Source organism: Falco peregrinus, chromosome Z (assembly GCF_023634155.1).
Source record: "Falco peregrinus isolate bFalPer1 chromosome Z, bFalPer1.pri, whole genome shotgun sequence".
Taxonomy (NCBI): Eukaryota; Metazoa; Chordata; class Aves; order Falconiformes; family Falconidae; genus Falco; species Falco peregrinus.
Window position 1 is genome coordinate 51645810 of NC_073739.1, and position 14355 is coordinate 51660164.

Here is a 14355-nt window from a genome sequence, read left to right on the forward strand (position 1 = left end):
AGGAAGTTAACTGGACAGCTTAATCACCCACTGGTTTCCACTAAATTCTTAAATCTGCCTTTGAAAATCTTTACTTTCTTGTAGTAATACCAGTTTGTAAGGGAAATTTTTCCCCAGGTGCTGCCTTTGTTGTAAAAAGCCAATTTAGAGAATCTTTTAAACTTCCAGGGTATATGCTACATTTCTTGAACAAACTATGCTACATCATATGACCAACTGCCTTTGCTTTTTTTCACACTAATATGACATCGGTGGCATAAGGTTTGCAATGTTTTTTTATTCCTTACTGGAAAATTTTGCATGTGGGAATAGAAATTCATGTTACTGGAATGCAGTGGAAGAGCGGAGATACTATTACTGTGCTGTTTCACTTCCTTTCTTCAAACTATTCTGCAGGTTCACAAACGATTCTGCAGGTTATTCTTATCCCTTTGTATGTTCTCTGTCAGTATGGTCCTAGGGGTGATGACTGTCCACACAGTGGTTTTGTGCATCAACATCTCTCTTGAAAGAACTAAATAAAGGTGATTCCGTCTTTGTAATTCTGCTAGTAAAGGGCTACAGGGACTAGCCTACAGGGACTAGCCTATAGCCCTTGCACTTCTTTCAATACTGTATCGTCATCCGTCCTCTAGTTAACCTTCTCAGTCTGCAGATCCTATTCCAATTCCCAACTTAAGTGCTTAAGCATATGGAACTTTATGAAAGGTTTCAATGTCAATATAATTCCTATATAAAATCTTTGAGTTATCAAAGAAAGCTATCAAGCTGGTGAGCATGGTCTAACTTTGATAAACCTCTGCCATATTTGATTCCAGTTGTTTTTTCATGATTTGTTTTGGAGACTGTCATGCTATTGAGTCTAAATTAATAAGCTTGTAGTTGTTGCACAGAACATCTTTACTTTCTCCTTCCCATAAAATATTGTTGCTCTCAATTGCACAGTACTTTGACTGACCTAATAAAATCATTCAAACACCTTAAAGATGGAGTTACAGTTTTGTATGTAATTTTAGGTTCGTGGATGGAAATTACTTGCTGTCTTGAATGCAGATATATTGTTTAGTTTCTGTCTTGTAAGGCAATATCTGTCTTTAATTCCACAAGCCTTTAACTCTTTCTGTAGAAGATCAGCATAGTTCATCTTACTGAAAACAGGGGTCGACTATCACTGACATAGAAAAATGTATCTGGTTCCTGCTGATCTTGACTTTATGTTTATTGCATTTTCATTTATATGGTCAAAGAATCTTTTGAATATTTCCTTTCCAAGGTCAAATGCAGCTTTGGCGTTTTTATTTTTTAAATTTCCTGATCTTAGTTCCTTTTCTCTCTTGCATATTCTCAACATCTATTCATTTAGTATTGTCTGGAGAGAATCTGATTTACTGTTTCATTTTTGAATTCACCAGTCACTGTCTATTAGATACTTTTAGAGACCTAAGAAGGCAAATAAACATAAAAAATCAATAACATCCCCAGCTGTAGGGGACACATAAGAAGCCTAAAACCCTTTATCTTTTCTTTTTTTCTTCCTTTTTTTTTTCTTTTTCTTTCTTTTCTTTACTATTTTTTCTTTTTTTTGGTGATACAGTCACTGCAGTATAAGTCAAAACAATAACAATATGACATTTTATTTTATTAGGCCAATAACTATTTGTGGAAAAAAGGTCTATGACCAATTACATCCATGGATTTTTGGTTCCATTAGTATCATTATCGATATTTATTCAGCAATCCAAATTTTTCGTAAATTACACAGTTCTAATTTGTGTGAGAGTTTGTCTGACAACACTGTAGAGATCTCTGCTCATATCCAAATCTGAGGTTCCTTTCAGCTTTTTCTTAGTGATGCCAACCCTTTGCTACCTGTGTCACTGTTCCTTTTGACGTGGTCATCAGTTCAACATGAACTTATGTCTAGTTTCTTATGATTTCCAGATATCCTTTACAGCTGCCTTATACAACCCTTATATGAATAAACCTTTGTAAGAAGAACAGGAAGAAAAACCCATGGGGAGAAGTGACATCACACACTTCATAACTGCTGTACCTAGGATGTCTCATTTAGTATTTTTTCGAGCTTTTCACTTCTTTGCACCTCGGCTCTTCTGCTACCTGTTCTTGCCCCCATGTAAGAAGTAAGAAGTCTATAGTCACAATTTTCTGGTGTTTATTTATTTTTCTTGATTTTCTTATATGCTGGCCATTTCACATTTCAAACCTAAACCAGTGTTTCCCCATCAGATTAGCTCAGGGACAAACATCAAGCAGCTTCAATGAATGGCAGGAACTTTTTCTCCACACCCCAACATATTTCATAGAACTGCAAATAGTGACCAAAGAAAGGAAGATTTGTGAGACTCTTACCAAGAATGGGTCACACACAGTTCTCCACATTCCTTCTCCCTCTAATTCCTGTGCTTACTGTTCCTTTTATTTTTAAGTCTGTTATAAAATTCTGCCTTGCTTCGTTCATTTATGTGTGGCAGCTGTAACTAGCAGGTAGGTCTCCTCATTCTCTGACCCACAGGACTTGATGGCCTGCTCAAAACCTGAGTGTATGCTTTTGCTTTGAAGATTGAATGGCTTTAATGGCTAAGGTCCTCTTCACAAGATCTGATTTTGCTATGCCATTTTCCTTCTCCTATCAAGGTTCTGTGTACTTCCTTTTATCCACTGAAGTAAAAACACTTTAAAAAGGAAGCTCTATTATCTTAATTTTATAAATGAGTCAAATGAGTCACAGAGGTAAAAATATGCTAGCTAAGAACATTCAGCAGGTCAGTAACAGAGCTAAGAATAAAACCCAGGTCTCTTGACCTCAATCCAAAGTACATTGGATCACCCTGCTTTAATCCATTGAAATCACTGAAGTGGATGACTTGTTAAGTTGCTACCTAGTACAAGCAAGAATGGCAGAAACAGGCATTTAAGTTGAAATTCTAGCTGGTGCTTGTGTACCTGAAATATGGTTTGGCTAGACTGTAAGTAAAACCAAAAGCAGAACACAAAAGACATTTGCCTAATTTACTTGGTGCCTTGTGTGCCACAGGTGAAAGTTTTCTTCCTAAGTATCAGTTATGTGTATAAATTTTTGGTGTTGTCCATGTACCATGCTTGATAAGATGGTTAGGATGATAACCCATCTCCCCCTCACTTAGCCAAGAGTACTTGTCTTTCTATTTACATCATTCTCAATGTATAAATTACAAATTTCCTTGTAAGGGAGTAAGTGTGCTTTGAGCACACCTGGTACTCACTGAAACCACTGAGGTTAACGCAGCGTGTAGAAAACATGGTCCTTGTTTTTGCCTAATAATTTCAAGGAGAGCTACCACAGACTGAAGGAGCTCAGTCCATCTGTTGAAGATGGTGTCAGGCAGAAAGAGAGACAAGAAACAGCTTGACTATATAGTCTGTCAATTAGAGGGTTGAGTATGTGGTGTCAGATCCAGTAGTCTGAACCCAGGAACATCTCTGTGTGTCAGCTAATGACAGCTGAGTTAGATTTGATTTGACTTACTGGTACCCAGTTATGATGTGACAGAGGGGGTGAGGCTTGAAGCCAGATTCCTCAAGCCCTACCTCAGTCTGTAAAGGCAGATGTCATTTTGTTGCTCTTCAACAGGTTCACATTGAATAAACAAACACAACAGCAGTTGCATATGGTTGTTCCTCCAAGTCTATTCTACACCCTGATGCCTCGGGTCTTCTCTCAAAGTACAAGAGATGTAGGCTTAAATTCCCACATGAGAGAATTGAAGCAAGGTTTCTTATTGCTTGGGAGAATGCCCTACCATGGGGATAGTGAGAGAAAGGGAGTGAGAGAGTAAAAAATGAAAATAAAACCAAAATTAAAACTGCTGCCAGCTGGCCTGTCACATGGATGTCTCCTTCAGGCAGCTGTGTTTGAATGTACAGCTAGAAGTGTCCAAATACCGTAGTGGCTGCTTAGTGGTGGATCTCTTTTCACAGATCCACTTAAAAGCAGCAGTAAGATCAAAACTATGTTCTGTGAATAAATTTGGATATGAAACACACTGTTCCCCTCAGAATTCCGTTGTAGCTCCCTGTCTGGTGTGCTGACTGTGTTGAAACACATTTCCACTCACCTAGCCAAGGTGTCTACTTGTGTTTTGGATTCTGCTTCTGTTCCATTCTAAACTTGACCTTTTCATAAAAGTACCTCGTAAAAGAACTCTGGGTATAAAGGCTAGGTGAAATCAGAAGCTGGCTGTTGACAAGTTAACTAAATTTTACCAGATTTTATGAAGAAGGCTTGCAGGGGAGCCCTGAAGAGTTAGCAGAGTTCTGTTAAAATCAACACAGAATTAGCATTGCAAAAGTAACTTATAAATGCATAATTATTAATTGTTAATTTAATTATTTTAAATTTTATTTTAATTTAATTAATAATTAAAAATATTAATGCATAAGTGTGATGAAACAGGAGGAGCTAGAAGCAAACATATCAAGACAGCTGACAGTTTATGCTCTTTATTTTAAAGCAGGTGAATGACCACCATTTATAAAATACATCAAAATAAACGGCTTCAGTCAGATGCAAGAAAGTGCCATCTCTTCAAACAACAGACTGGCTTGGTGTCGGTATGCCATCATAGTCATCTGAGTAGTGCTGATACTGGTCAGTAAGAAGAGGCTGATGCAACTCATCCTTATTTTTCTTGACACGTACAATACATGTAGCAGCAGCGAAGATAATTGCAACAAGAACCAGTGCAGTCACTATTGCAATAGTTATAATCTCTGTGACGCGAAGAGCTCGACCTACAGGAAGGAAAGCAACAGGCAAAATTACATGTCAAGTACATGTACATGTCAAGTACATGGATCATCATCAGAGGAACAGAACAAAGCTCAGTATCTGTCATTATTGAATATGTCATGAAGTAGAAATATTTCAATTTTGATCGATAATATGTGTTCCAAAATGTGAGAAAATTTCAGTCTCTCTTGTAACACTCTGAAGACAGTCCTGGCCCTTCCTTCTGCTACCTGGTTTGTGAGGGATTTGCAGTCTCTGTAGTGATTTAATGAAGGCGTATGGTACAGGAATAAGGACCTTCTGCAAGGTTTAGATCCAAATGAGTACTTCTCCCAAAACTGAAGTGAATAGTGAGAGCTTCATGTAGGAACAATCTATAATCTGTAGCTGTTTAGCTGTGCTAAATCCCAAACACAACTGATTTGGAAAGCCAAGCAAGAAAAGAAAAGAGAAACAGACCTTTACAAAGGCATCAAGTATTGTTTGTGAAATTTGAACCAACTTTTTTGTACGATGCATAAACTTAAAGGAAGAAAGGCATGATGGAAAAAAAAGAGGGAGTATCTAGGTTAGACAGTTTACCTGGCCACTCGACTTCGTAGCTGTATCCCAGATTTTCCGGTGCAGTAACAAACATTTCATTATTGGTAACGGGGGGCCAGAAAGGCACCATATTGTACTGTCTGTTATGTCCAATAGGGGCATTCTCCAGTGGATATGTTGAGATATCTAAAGTTAAAAGTCAGATCACAGTTCTTAAATAAAAATCAAAACAATTTGCACTACTTCATTTTTGTTTTCCAAGAACTACTCTGGGTTTTGAGTACCTATTTTTTTTTCCTAACCTAAATTTATCCAGAAGGATTGGTTTTGCAGTGTGACAGGTAGAGAATGAAGGACTCTGCTCTGTCCAAAATCAAGACCACTAACGCACTTTTTTTAACAGAGACCACCAGTAAATTGTAAAACTTTCTGTCTGTCTCGTGCTTCTCATTTCTTCTCACAAGGAAAAGAACAAATATATATATGGAGGACTTGGAAAACCTTTTTGCTATAGTCTGGCTTTGTCTGATTGAAACAGTGATGAAGAGCACTCTCATGCAGTTCAAGAGGGCAGCTGATATGAACTCTGGTGAAGTTTTTTTCAATGTTATGGTAAATCAGGAGGAAGTCAGCTGAAGGAAAAAAAAAAAAAAGGAAGAAAAAATTCATCTTGGTAAGCTGATGCAAAAGCTTGTGATAGGACATGTAAGTACCACAAGGGGATACAATTTATCTAGTTGACATGATAGTTGACATGGGAAAAATACATGAGGTAGGTTGTGGAAGCTGCACAAAGAAGTCTCAGTTGCACATCAGCAGCTATCTCCTGTAGAAGAAGAGGGGCTGGATTGTCCTAAGAGGAATACAGTCACTGTTTTGTGCAGACCAATGCACAGACACTAGGATTACACAGATTTCTACCCCCAGTTCACTGATGCCAATATCCTCTTTCTTTATTTCTTTATTCTTCCTTCTTTCCTTCTGTAAAGTTCTTTCCTTCTGTACTTTCTTCCTCCCTCTCCTTCAATTACTCCCGTATTCTCTTTCTTTCTTCTTTTTGGAGTTAAAGAAGCAAGGGCAGCAACACTGACCATCCTTTGAAAGGATATGGAAATGGTTATGGAATGCTGGTAGTAAAAAAGGTGGTCAAAATGAATCACGAAGGTGTGCATGGCATCTGATCTTTGACAAGAAGAAACATAGGTATTTACTCTGCACAGCAACAGAACTTCCGTGAAATATTTAGACCTTCTGTGGTTACACTGTTTTTGCTTTATGGAGACAATGTATTTCCACATTTCCTTTTCTTGAATTGTGTCTGGTATCTCTGGCCAAGTCCCTTCACAGACAGCGATGTGAAAATGGATGTCAATGAGGTGATGAAGGGAGCTTGCCTGTTATTATACTACCTTTGTTAACGATACTGTTAAAATACTAGTCCTTTCTTCTAAGCTTAGGGGCATCTTGCTGTCCCACAACAAGCAGCTGAGTTCCTGTGACTACAAAGACTGACAGCCACCCATCCTGCCTCTGTCCATGAACACATTACCTGCAGAATACCTTCTCAGCCACTCATCAAAAACAGCATCAGTAAATGTGTGCAGGAGGACAAAAATGGGATCATTTGGTGATAAATGAGTTTGCCCTCCAGTCCCATTCAAAAATAGATGAGCCAAGTTGTGAAGACTTCGAACTGCTGGGTCGTATTTCCCTGAAGGATCACTGTACCCTGAATATGCAAACAAAGAAGAACACAAAATATCCCAGTGAAGATTTTGTTTGGAAACCGCAGTCCCAGCTGGATACTTTTTTCTCTGAAAGGCTGTCACGTTGCGTTGCCTTGCTTAACGAAGTAGCTAATTCTTTATCTACTGTCATTTGAGAAATGTCGTTAGCATGCATAATTTTGAGATTAAAATTGTCTTTACAAAAGAATGCTGAGAATGTAGAATATGGGGTGGCTGAGATCTAATGCAAAAAATGGCCAAAATAAACACATCATAGGATGGAAATAAAGGTATATATTTGCGACCTACATGTTTCAGCATAACTGAAATGATTGCATGTGTTTCCTATGGCTGACTTAAGTGTGTATATGTTGCCATCTATCTTAATGAGCCAACTTTTATGTTTCAATACATCATTTCCAAGCTACTGCAAACACACCTCAGGAAGTTTCATGTGCTGTTTTTTCAGTGAAGATACCCTATGCAACTCTGTTAGTGCGGAACACCTCATAACTCTCATGTCAATGTCAGGATCTGAAGCATCATGAAAACCTCTCTTGTTTTCAAGCTCCGGCCAAACTTTGCAGAGAAGGGTCTGTGCAGTTCATTGGCTAAAGCCTTGTTTATGTACCTAGATATTGATAGCCCATTTGTCAAATGTGGTAAGTATCTAAAACCTTCATATATACTTAAAAGGTTGCTGTAGATTCCTGTTTTGTTCTCCAAGAGAAAGAAAATGGAGCAGATCCTTCCCATCATAGGTGTTACCCCTCTTCAAAAGAGCCAGAGGATCTATGGGAGGTCTGGCAAGGATATGAACTGTGACTTGGTAATCTTTTCTCATGAATCCTAGTCCTTCCTGTTAAAAACTCTGGATTATAAAGCACAGAAGCAGTTGTCAGGATAATGGCTGAACAGCATGAATCAAATCTTTAGGCTGATTTCTGTGCTAGTGTATGTGTGTTCAGATACCAGTGACAGAAAATTTTATTTTATATGTGTAGAGGTTAAAGAACAAGTCATACGGCTCAGAGAGAAGAACTAACATGTAGCAGTACATCCTGTATCCAGACATCAGTTACTACTTCAGTACCATTTCATTAAACACTACCAAGGCTTGCAACAATTTGTATTACTTGCTTTTGTTGGTTTTAATTCATATACAAAAGTAACAGTGATCATCACTTGTTTGCCTCATTTAAGGATGCAGATGAATCAATAAGCAGGCAAAGGCTGTCTCTTTTCAGCAATGGCAACCTATTACTTGCAGGGAACTGATCTCAGCTAGTTTTTACTTAGTGACAGACTTTTGAGGCTTTTAAACATTGAAAGAATTGACATAAGCTATAAAGTAATTTATTTCCACTTAATACTAAACTAATACTTTATGCTAAGAACAATGTGTTCTTAGTATCCAATAGACTGTCTCCAAAGTCATACTTCCAATACGAAAAGTGGCAAGCTGGCTCCCTTGACTTATTTGGAGTTGTCTGAGTTCCTTTTATTTGCCATAGTTACCTTCTACTGTGTTACGGAAACTGTCTGTTGAATTGGAATAGAAAGGAGGAGTGTCGAATACACCAACTTCCAAACACTGAGCAACATCCTCAGGCTCTGGGAGACGCTGTACCATAGGCCGTGCAACGTTTCCAGCAGGATTTCTTCGGATGGGACCACCCTCAGTGCCTAGGAGTGGAGAGAAGAGAGAAAACAATAATGCTGCAAAACAGTAGGCAAGAGCCTGCATCTTTCTAATGGCAGCCATGGGGGAAAACCTCAAACCCTCACAAATGACACTTAAACTGAGCAAATGGGTCAGTTCCTTATGTCAGACAAAGACATGAATCTTCATGGGGTCCTGTGTGTCAGATCCTTTGCACCAGGATTTAAAAAAACATCTAGAAAACTGTTACTGGAATTTGTGATTCTGTAAATGCTCTGGGAAAATTTTCTATAGCTTTTAAATGTGATTTCTTGGTGATAACTAGGACAAAGGTTTTGAGGATATCCCGATAGAGTAGCTGGGGAAAAGACTATAGTTGATTGTGTTGGTGAATAAACCCCAGTATTGTGGGTTTTCCCTGTTTCCTCCCCTATTTCCTTGAAGATGCTGAGTTGTGGCTTGAAGGTGATGACCATACAAGAATCTTGCTGGTATTTTTTAGCTCTTGTAGCTGAGGTAGATGTGCTTGGATTCAATATTCTTCACATTCAAAACATGTTCCACATAGTTAACATGGGGATTTGTTAGATGTTTTAGGAGCAGAATGCTGTAAAGGTGGTAAGTGGAGTAGTCAGAAGAAAACTTTAGCTTCAGTTAAGAAATGCAACTGCTAGATTTAATTATTTATGGTATAGGAGATGAATAGATACTGCATAAGAAAGAAGTCAAAACATTTAGCTTTTCCTGTACTACAGGCTCCTGATCAAATTTTGAGCTGCTTGGTGCCTCAGTGCAAGACAGATGATGAGCATGTACTATCTCAGAACACTGATGAAACTCAGAACAAGAGTATTCAAAAATCACTTTAAGACTTTTGGGCTTGGGAAAGCCATTCCAATGTAAAGTATTTTATGTATTTATTATTAAAAGGATTTTCTTTCCAGATATCTGTCAGCAGTCATACTTACTGTTACAGATAGTTCCCAATGTTTCATAGTCTTCTATATTTTCACACAACACTCGCCACTGAGAGAAGATTGAGTTCTGGCTGATAAGAGAAACATCAAAATTGCTTCTAGCTCCCATCAAGTCATCCGAGCAGATATCACAGGTGTTTTGTCCTGTTGCAAAGTTCCAGTATGGCAGCCCAAATGTGGGGTCCTGCAGCATGTTCTAAACCACATAAATATGGTGTTACTACATGTGTGACCCAGAAAGCTATAATATGTACTGCTAGAAGGATTTTAAAATACGGTTAAACACATCTTAGTAAGAGTTAGAGTCCTGACTTATGGAGGATAGGAAATCTATGGAAAATCCATGAAATCAGTGTAAAAGCTTTTGGTAGTTTTTAACACTGATGCCTTTTTCCAACAAAACAGATAATTGGACTATTGAATTGAGTCATAGATCTCCCTCATTAAATAAGACAGTGTTTCTTCCATGAAACTATATCATGAATACTAATACACATTACTTAATACTGATATCCCATTTTTCCAAGTATTTTTAATGTCCTGTCAACAGCAGCAGTGTTTATAGCAACACAAAGTAACTAAGCCAACTGTGGAATGACTGAGCAGATGGAAAAGTTCTGGAGTGTGTCCTGACTTTCAATATTTATATAACAGGATGTGTTGGCCAGCCAAATTAGCTTAACTAATGATTACATTTACTGACATAAATAGGAATATGTACTAAATCACCAAAAGCTAGAACTCCTCAGGGCTTCCACATAATGAAATGCCACTGATGTCAAATGTGTTTTTGAAGGGAGATTGTGCCTTAGCCTGATACAGAGCCACTGACGCTAGTAGAAACACTTGAAATGATTTCAAAGACAGTTTAATCCTGACCTTGAAAACTTAATTCTCTCTTCTTTAAGAAGGATGATGGTCCATAAAAGAATGTATTTCTTTTATGGATAGGTCCACACAAGGAAAGGGAAACAAAAGAATCACTGATTTGTGGAACGGAGTATAACGAAAAACCAATTTCTTTAACCAGTTACACTAATTATGCAAATAAAATGTGATTCTGAATCCCCAAGCAATCTCTGTAATACTTTAGAATTTCTGCTGCTTTGATTAGTCTAACTTAATCAAGAATCGTGGCCTTGATATTAAAAATAACGCTGACAATAACTTTTGTTGGTCTAATAAAATGCCTTCTATGGATATATCAAGAATTTATATCTATTTTTACAGGAGATTTTTATGTAGCTTTTATGTTTTCCATTGCTCCGAAGGAATGCACCTCTTTAACAATGACAGTCTAAATTTCTAAAGTCAAAATGTACTTTATGGATTGCAGTATACATAATGAGTTACTGAAATTCAAGCAGAATTATTTCTATGTGTAGAAAGAGCTGCTATAATTTTGCTTGCTGGAATATGGGGATAATCTCTTTAACTGTACAAAACACAGCATGAACACAAGGCTCAGCATTAATGGGAACTTTACCTGCATGTCTCTTTCAAGCTGCAGTAGATGGTACCTATGCCATGTGACAAAAGCTGGTCCCTCATGAGAGAAATCAACTCCTCCAAAACTCTGCTGCCCCGGACCAAGGAAAGTCTTCCTGACAGAATAATAGTGAGACCACACAAAGTAGTTATAAATGGAGATATTTTCAAATTGTGGTGTGTTGCCATCTGGTCCAAATATTTCCTCACGTCTTCGTGTGGCAATAACAATGTCAGGATGGATCGTCACCTTGGCTTCGTGTAAGGCATTCACAAAACGCCTCCTTTCTTCTGCGCTCAGATCCAAAAGATTCCTCCTGACTGTCAGGATATAGAAGCAGCAAGTTACCAAAGTAATAGACACTCAAGTCTGATATCACAGGATTTATCTATTTTGCTCCTATTAATCCCAGGTAAGTCCCTTCTTCCTCAAGCATTCATCCATTTTTTATTGGGGCAATTCATAGAGTATTGAGTGTAAATTGAAAATGTTATTTATTATCAGAATCATTGTTATCAGAATATCATTGTTAATGAGAACAGGCCAGAGCGTCAGGGGGTGCAATCTGGCTTAGCGGATCCAATTCATCAGTTATACTTCCTACTTTCTAGTTTGCTTCTTGGAGCTCAAAGGATGAATAAAAACCTAAGATCTTTCCTACAGTTCTCAAAAAGTAGTTTTTAAGGAATCTTATTGTTAAACTTTTGAATTGGTAACTCATCCTTTGTTAACCCTTGCTGGAACAAACTCATGTTCATGGAGTGTTTCCTGTCAGTTAAAAATAATGTCAGTGCTGATTTCTGTTTCTGTAAGAGGCACTGCACATTTGTGCTAGAGACCTGTTGTTTCACATGCCAACAGAACCCATCACTCATTTGGGAGGATTATGGATTTTACTGGATTTCAAAACCACCTTTAAACCTTCACTAGTAAAGACTGAAATCTTTTTCATTCAGATGGTTTTGACTTGACAAGGATCAGTCTCCAAGCTTGCTTGTCTTTTTAAATTTACCTACAATATTCAACATTTTTCCAGTCCCATAAGGATTTCATATCTGTTTAAAAGAACATTAGACATCTCTTTACTGATATTCTGGACTAAACTGAAACTGGAGAACTCTCAGAAAGGTCCATCAATCCCTGTGCTGATTCATCCGAATAGCTCATTGTCATGGATTAAGACTTCTAAAGACATCAAAAACAACTAGGTAAGTAAAAAATTACAAGGCCGGGTACATAGTTTAGAAATTAATTATGGGATTTTGAATTAAAAGAGCTTCTGTCACACTTGAAGTAGTCAGATATACTAGAAGGTATTAAATGTGATATCTAGGTATGTATTATTCCCAGACATACTCACAAACACACATACGTGTCTATATACATTGGTTTACTCTTAAATAATTCCAAAGAATACAGTTTTTTCAGCCTGGATGTTCTATTGCTTAATGGGCTTGGTCCTAATCCTGCAATGACTACAGGTTTTGTTTCTGCCTTTTATTGGGTAGCAAATGCAGGTGCTTCGTACGCAGACTAAACAAGTTATCTATAGCTGCCTTAATAACCTCTATGATGACATACATTTGCTAAATAAATATAAGAGGCATTTTGTATTTTAAAGAAAAGAAATACGCTAAGTACATTTATAAGCAAGCACTGCAAAAAGGCAATTTTTATGTTATATTTCTGATGCTCTTACCTATATTGATTCGTTGGCTACAGGTAGGTCCACTCCAGCCAGGGCGACATGACCCACAATTGTAACCAGAAAAGTTACCATTACAGCGGCAGGTTTGGTTGAAGAAGCGTATGGGCCATTGCTCACGGTCATCCCGCCCATCATGGATGTACTGTGGGCCGTGGGGCCGCGAATCGACAGTCACCTGTACACACCGACCCCTCCCTGTAGACACGCCACACCGGTCGGTGCCTGGCCCAAACACCGGGAAATAGTCTGGGCAACACATGCCACTCCTCAGGGATTCGACGGTAGCGCACTGGCGAGGGAACTGAGCTCCAGCTTGCCCAAGAATGCTAAGAAGCGGTGGCAGGGAAAGCAGCAGTAGCACAGGGAACTGCATGATGGTGGATCCGGCAGAGCCAGCTCCTTCCAAGAGCTGGCTGTCCACACACGCTGACTTCTTCTCTCCTGCAATGGGACACCCAGCTCCCTCTGGAGGGTGCGTGGGGTGGGGATGGGGATGACGGGAGCAGGGGGGAAAGAGAAAGGGTAATTAAAAAAAGTGATACAAACCACCAGGCTACCCCTTCCACCCCAGAACATTCCTCCAAACCCTGCACTTCAATATTCTAACTGGAAAAAACAAACTCTGACTACAGACACTAATGTTCTTCTCTCATTATCTGCACAAAAGACAATAACACCCCGGAGCTATATTTGATCATTGACTTCCCAAATGTTCATTTGCATTGTACATCTGCCAGCCAGATTTATTTCACTACCACAAAATGCTAAAACCTGTCTGAGGCACGAGTTTTTTTGAACCCTTTTTCCCAACCCTCCCTCCCCTTCCCCGTTCTTGCCCTTCTTTTCTGCACTTAACTAGTGTAACTTGTTCTCTACTCAGTTCCCGTCTGTGTTCCCTTGCTATTGTCTAACGGCAGCTCTACCAGAAAGTGAAGCTACAACGCTTCATGCATTGTACCTGTTCTTTCTTTCTGGCACCTCTCCTCTGCTGAGATCCTGTTCTATCTCTGCACGTCCTATGGCTGTGTCTAACCCGAAATAAGCGCTGCTAATTTCTCTCCTTGTTCAGTCTGCCTACTAATCCTTCTCCTACCAACACAGTATGGCTTGGCCTCACCCTCCTTCTTCTATTAATCCCCTTTCTACTTCAGTGCATTTCCCTGGACTTTAAGTACTTGAACAGCACATGATTTCTTTCATGCTTATCTCCTTGTGATTTTCCAAGTTTTAGCAAAGGTCAGAGACAAATACTTGAATTCAAAACAGAACAACTGTGAACGTTTTTGGTTGTTGGTTTTTTTTTTTTTCCTTTTTTCTTTTAATTACTTGCAAAGAAAGGCTCACTTGAAAACAGACAAAGAACACTGGGGAAATTCACATTCAACAGACATTAAAAAAAATAATTCTTCAAATAGCATTTCCAAGATCAGGCCAAAGTAAGTGATAAAGATACATTATT

The 14355-nt window shown here is 38.5% G+C and overlaps 1 protein-coding gene across 1 annotated transcript; it reads right to left on the reverse strand.

The window, feature by feature from the left end:
- Nucleotides 1-4487: 4487 nt before the first annotated feature.
- On the reverse strand, nucleotides 4488-14019 carry TYRP1 (tyrosinase related protein 1). The gene is made up of 8 exons (XM_055790986.1): nucleotides 13855-14019; nucleotides 12888-13361; nucleotides 11186-11508; nucleotides 9691-9895; nucleotides 8578-8745; nucleotides 6882-7061; nucleotides 5372-5518; nucleotides 4488-4791 (listed from the first exon to the last, which is right to left on the reverse strand). The coding sequence occupies exons 2-8, from the start codon at nucleotides 13267-13269 to the stop codon at nucleotides 4586-4588; spliced, it is 1611 nt and encodes a 536-aa protein (XP_055646961.1). The 5' UTR covers nucleotides 13270-13361; nucleotides 13855-14019; the 3' UTR covers nucleotides 4488-4585.
- Between the last annotated feature and the right edge of the window lie 336 nt (nucleotides 14020-14355).

Excerpts from the sequence above, each read along its gene's own strand:
- TYRP1 (XM_055790986.1), bottom strand. The coding sequence starts at position 13,269 with ATGCAGTTCCCTGTGCTACTGCTGCTTTCCCTGCCACCGCTTCTTAGC. Across the intron at positions 11,509-12,887 it reads TAGCCAACGAATCAATATAG|TCAGGAGGAATCTTTTGGAT; the intron begins GTAAGAGCATCA and ends ATATCCTGACAG. Across the intron at positions 5,519-6,881 it reads GCTGAGAAGGTATTCTGCAG|ATATCTCAACATATCCACTG; the intron begins GTAATGTGTTCA and ends TTTTAACTTTAG.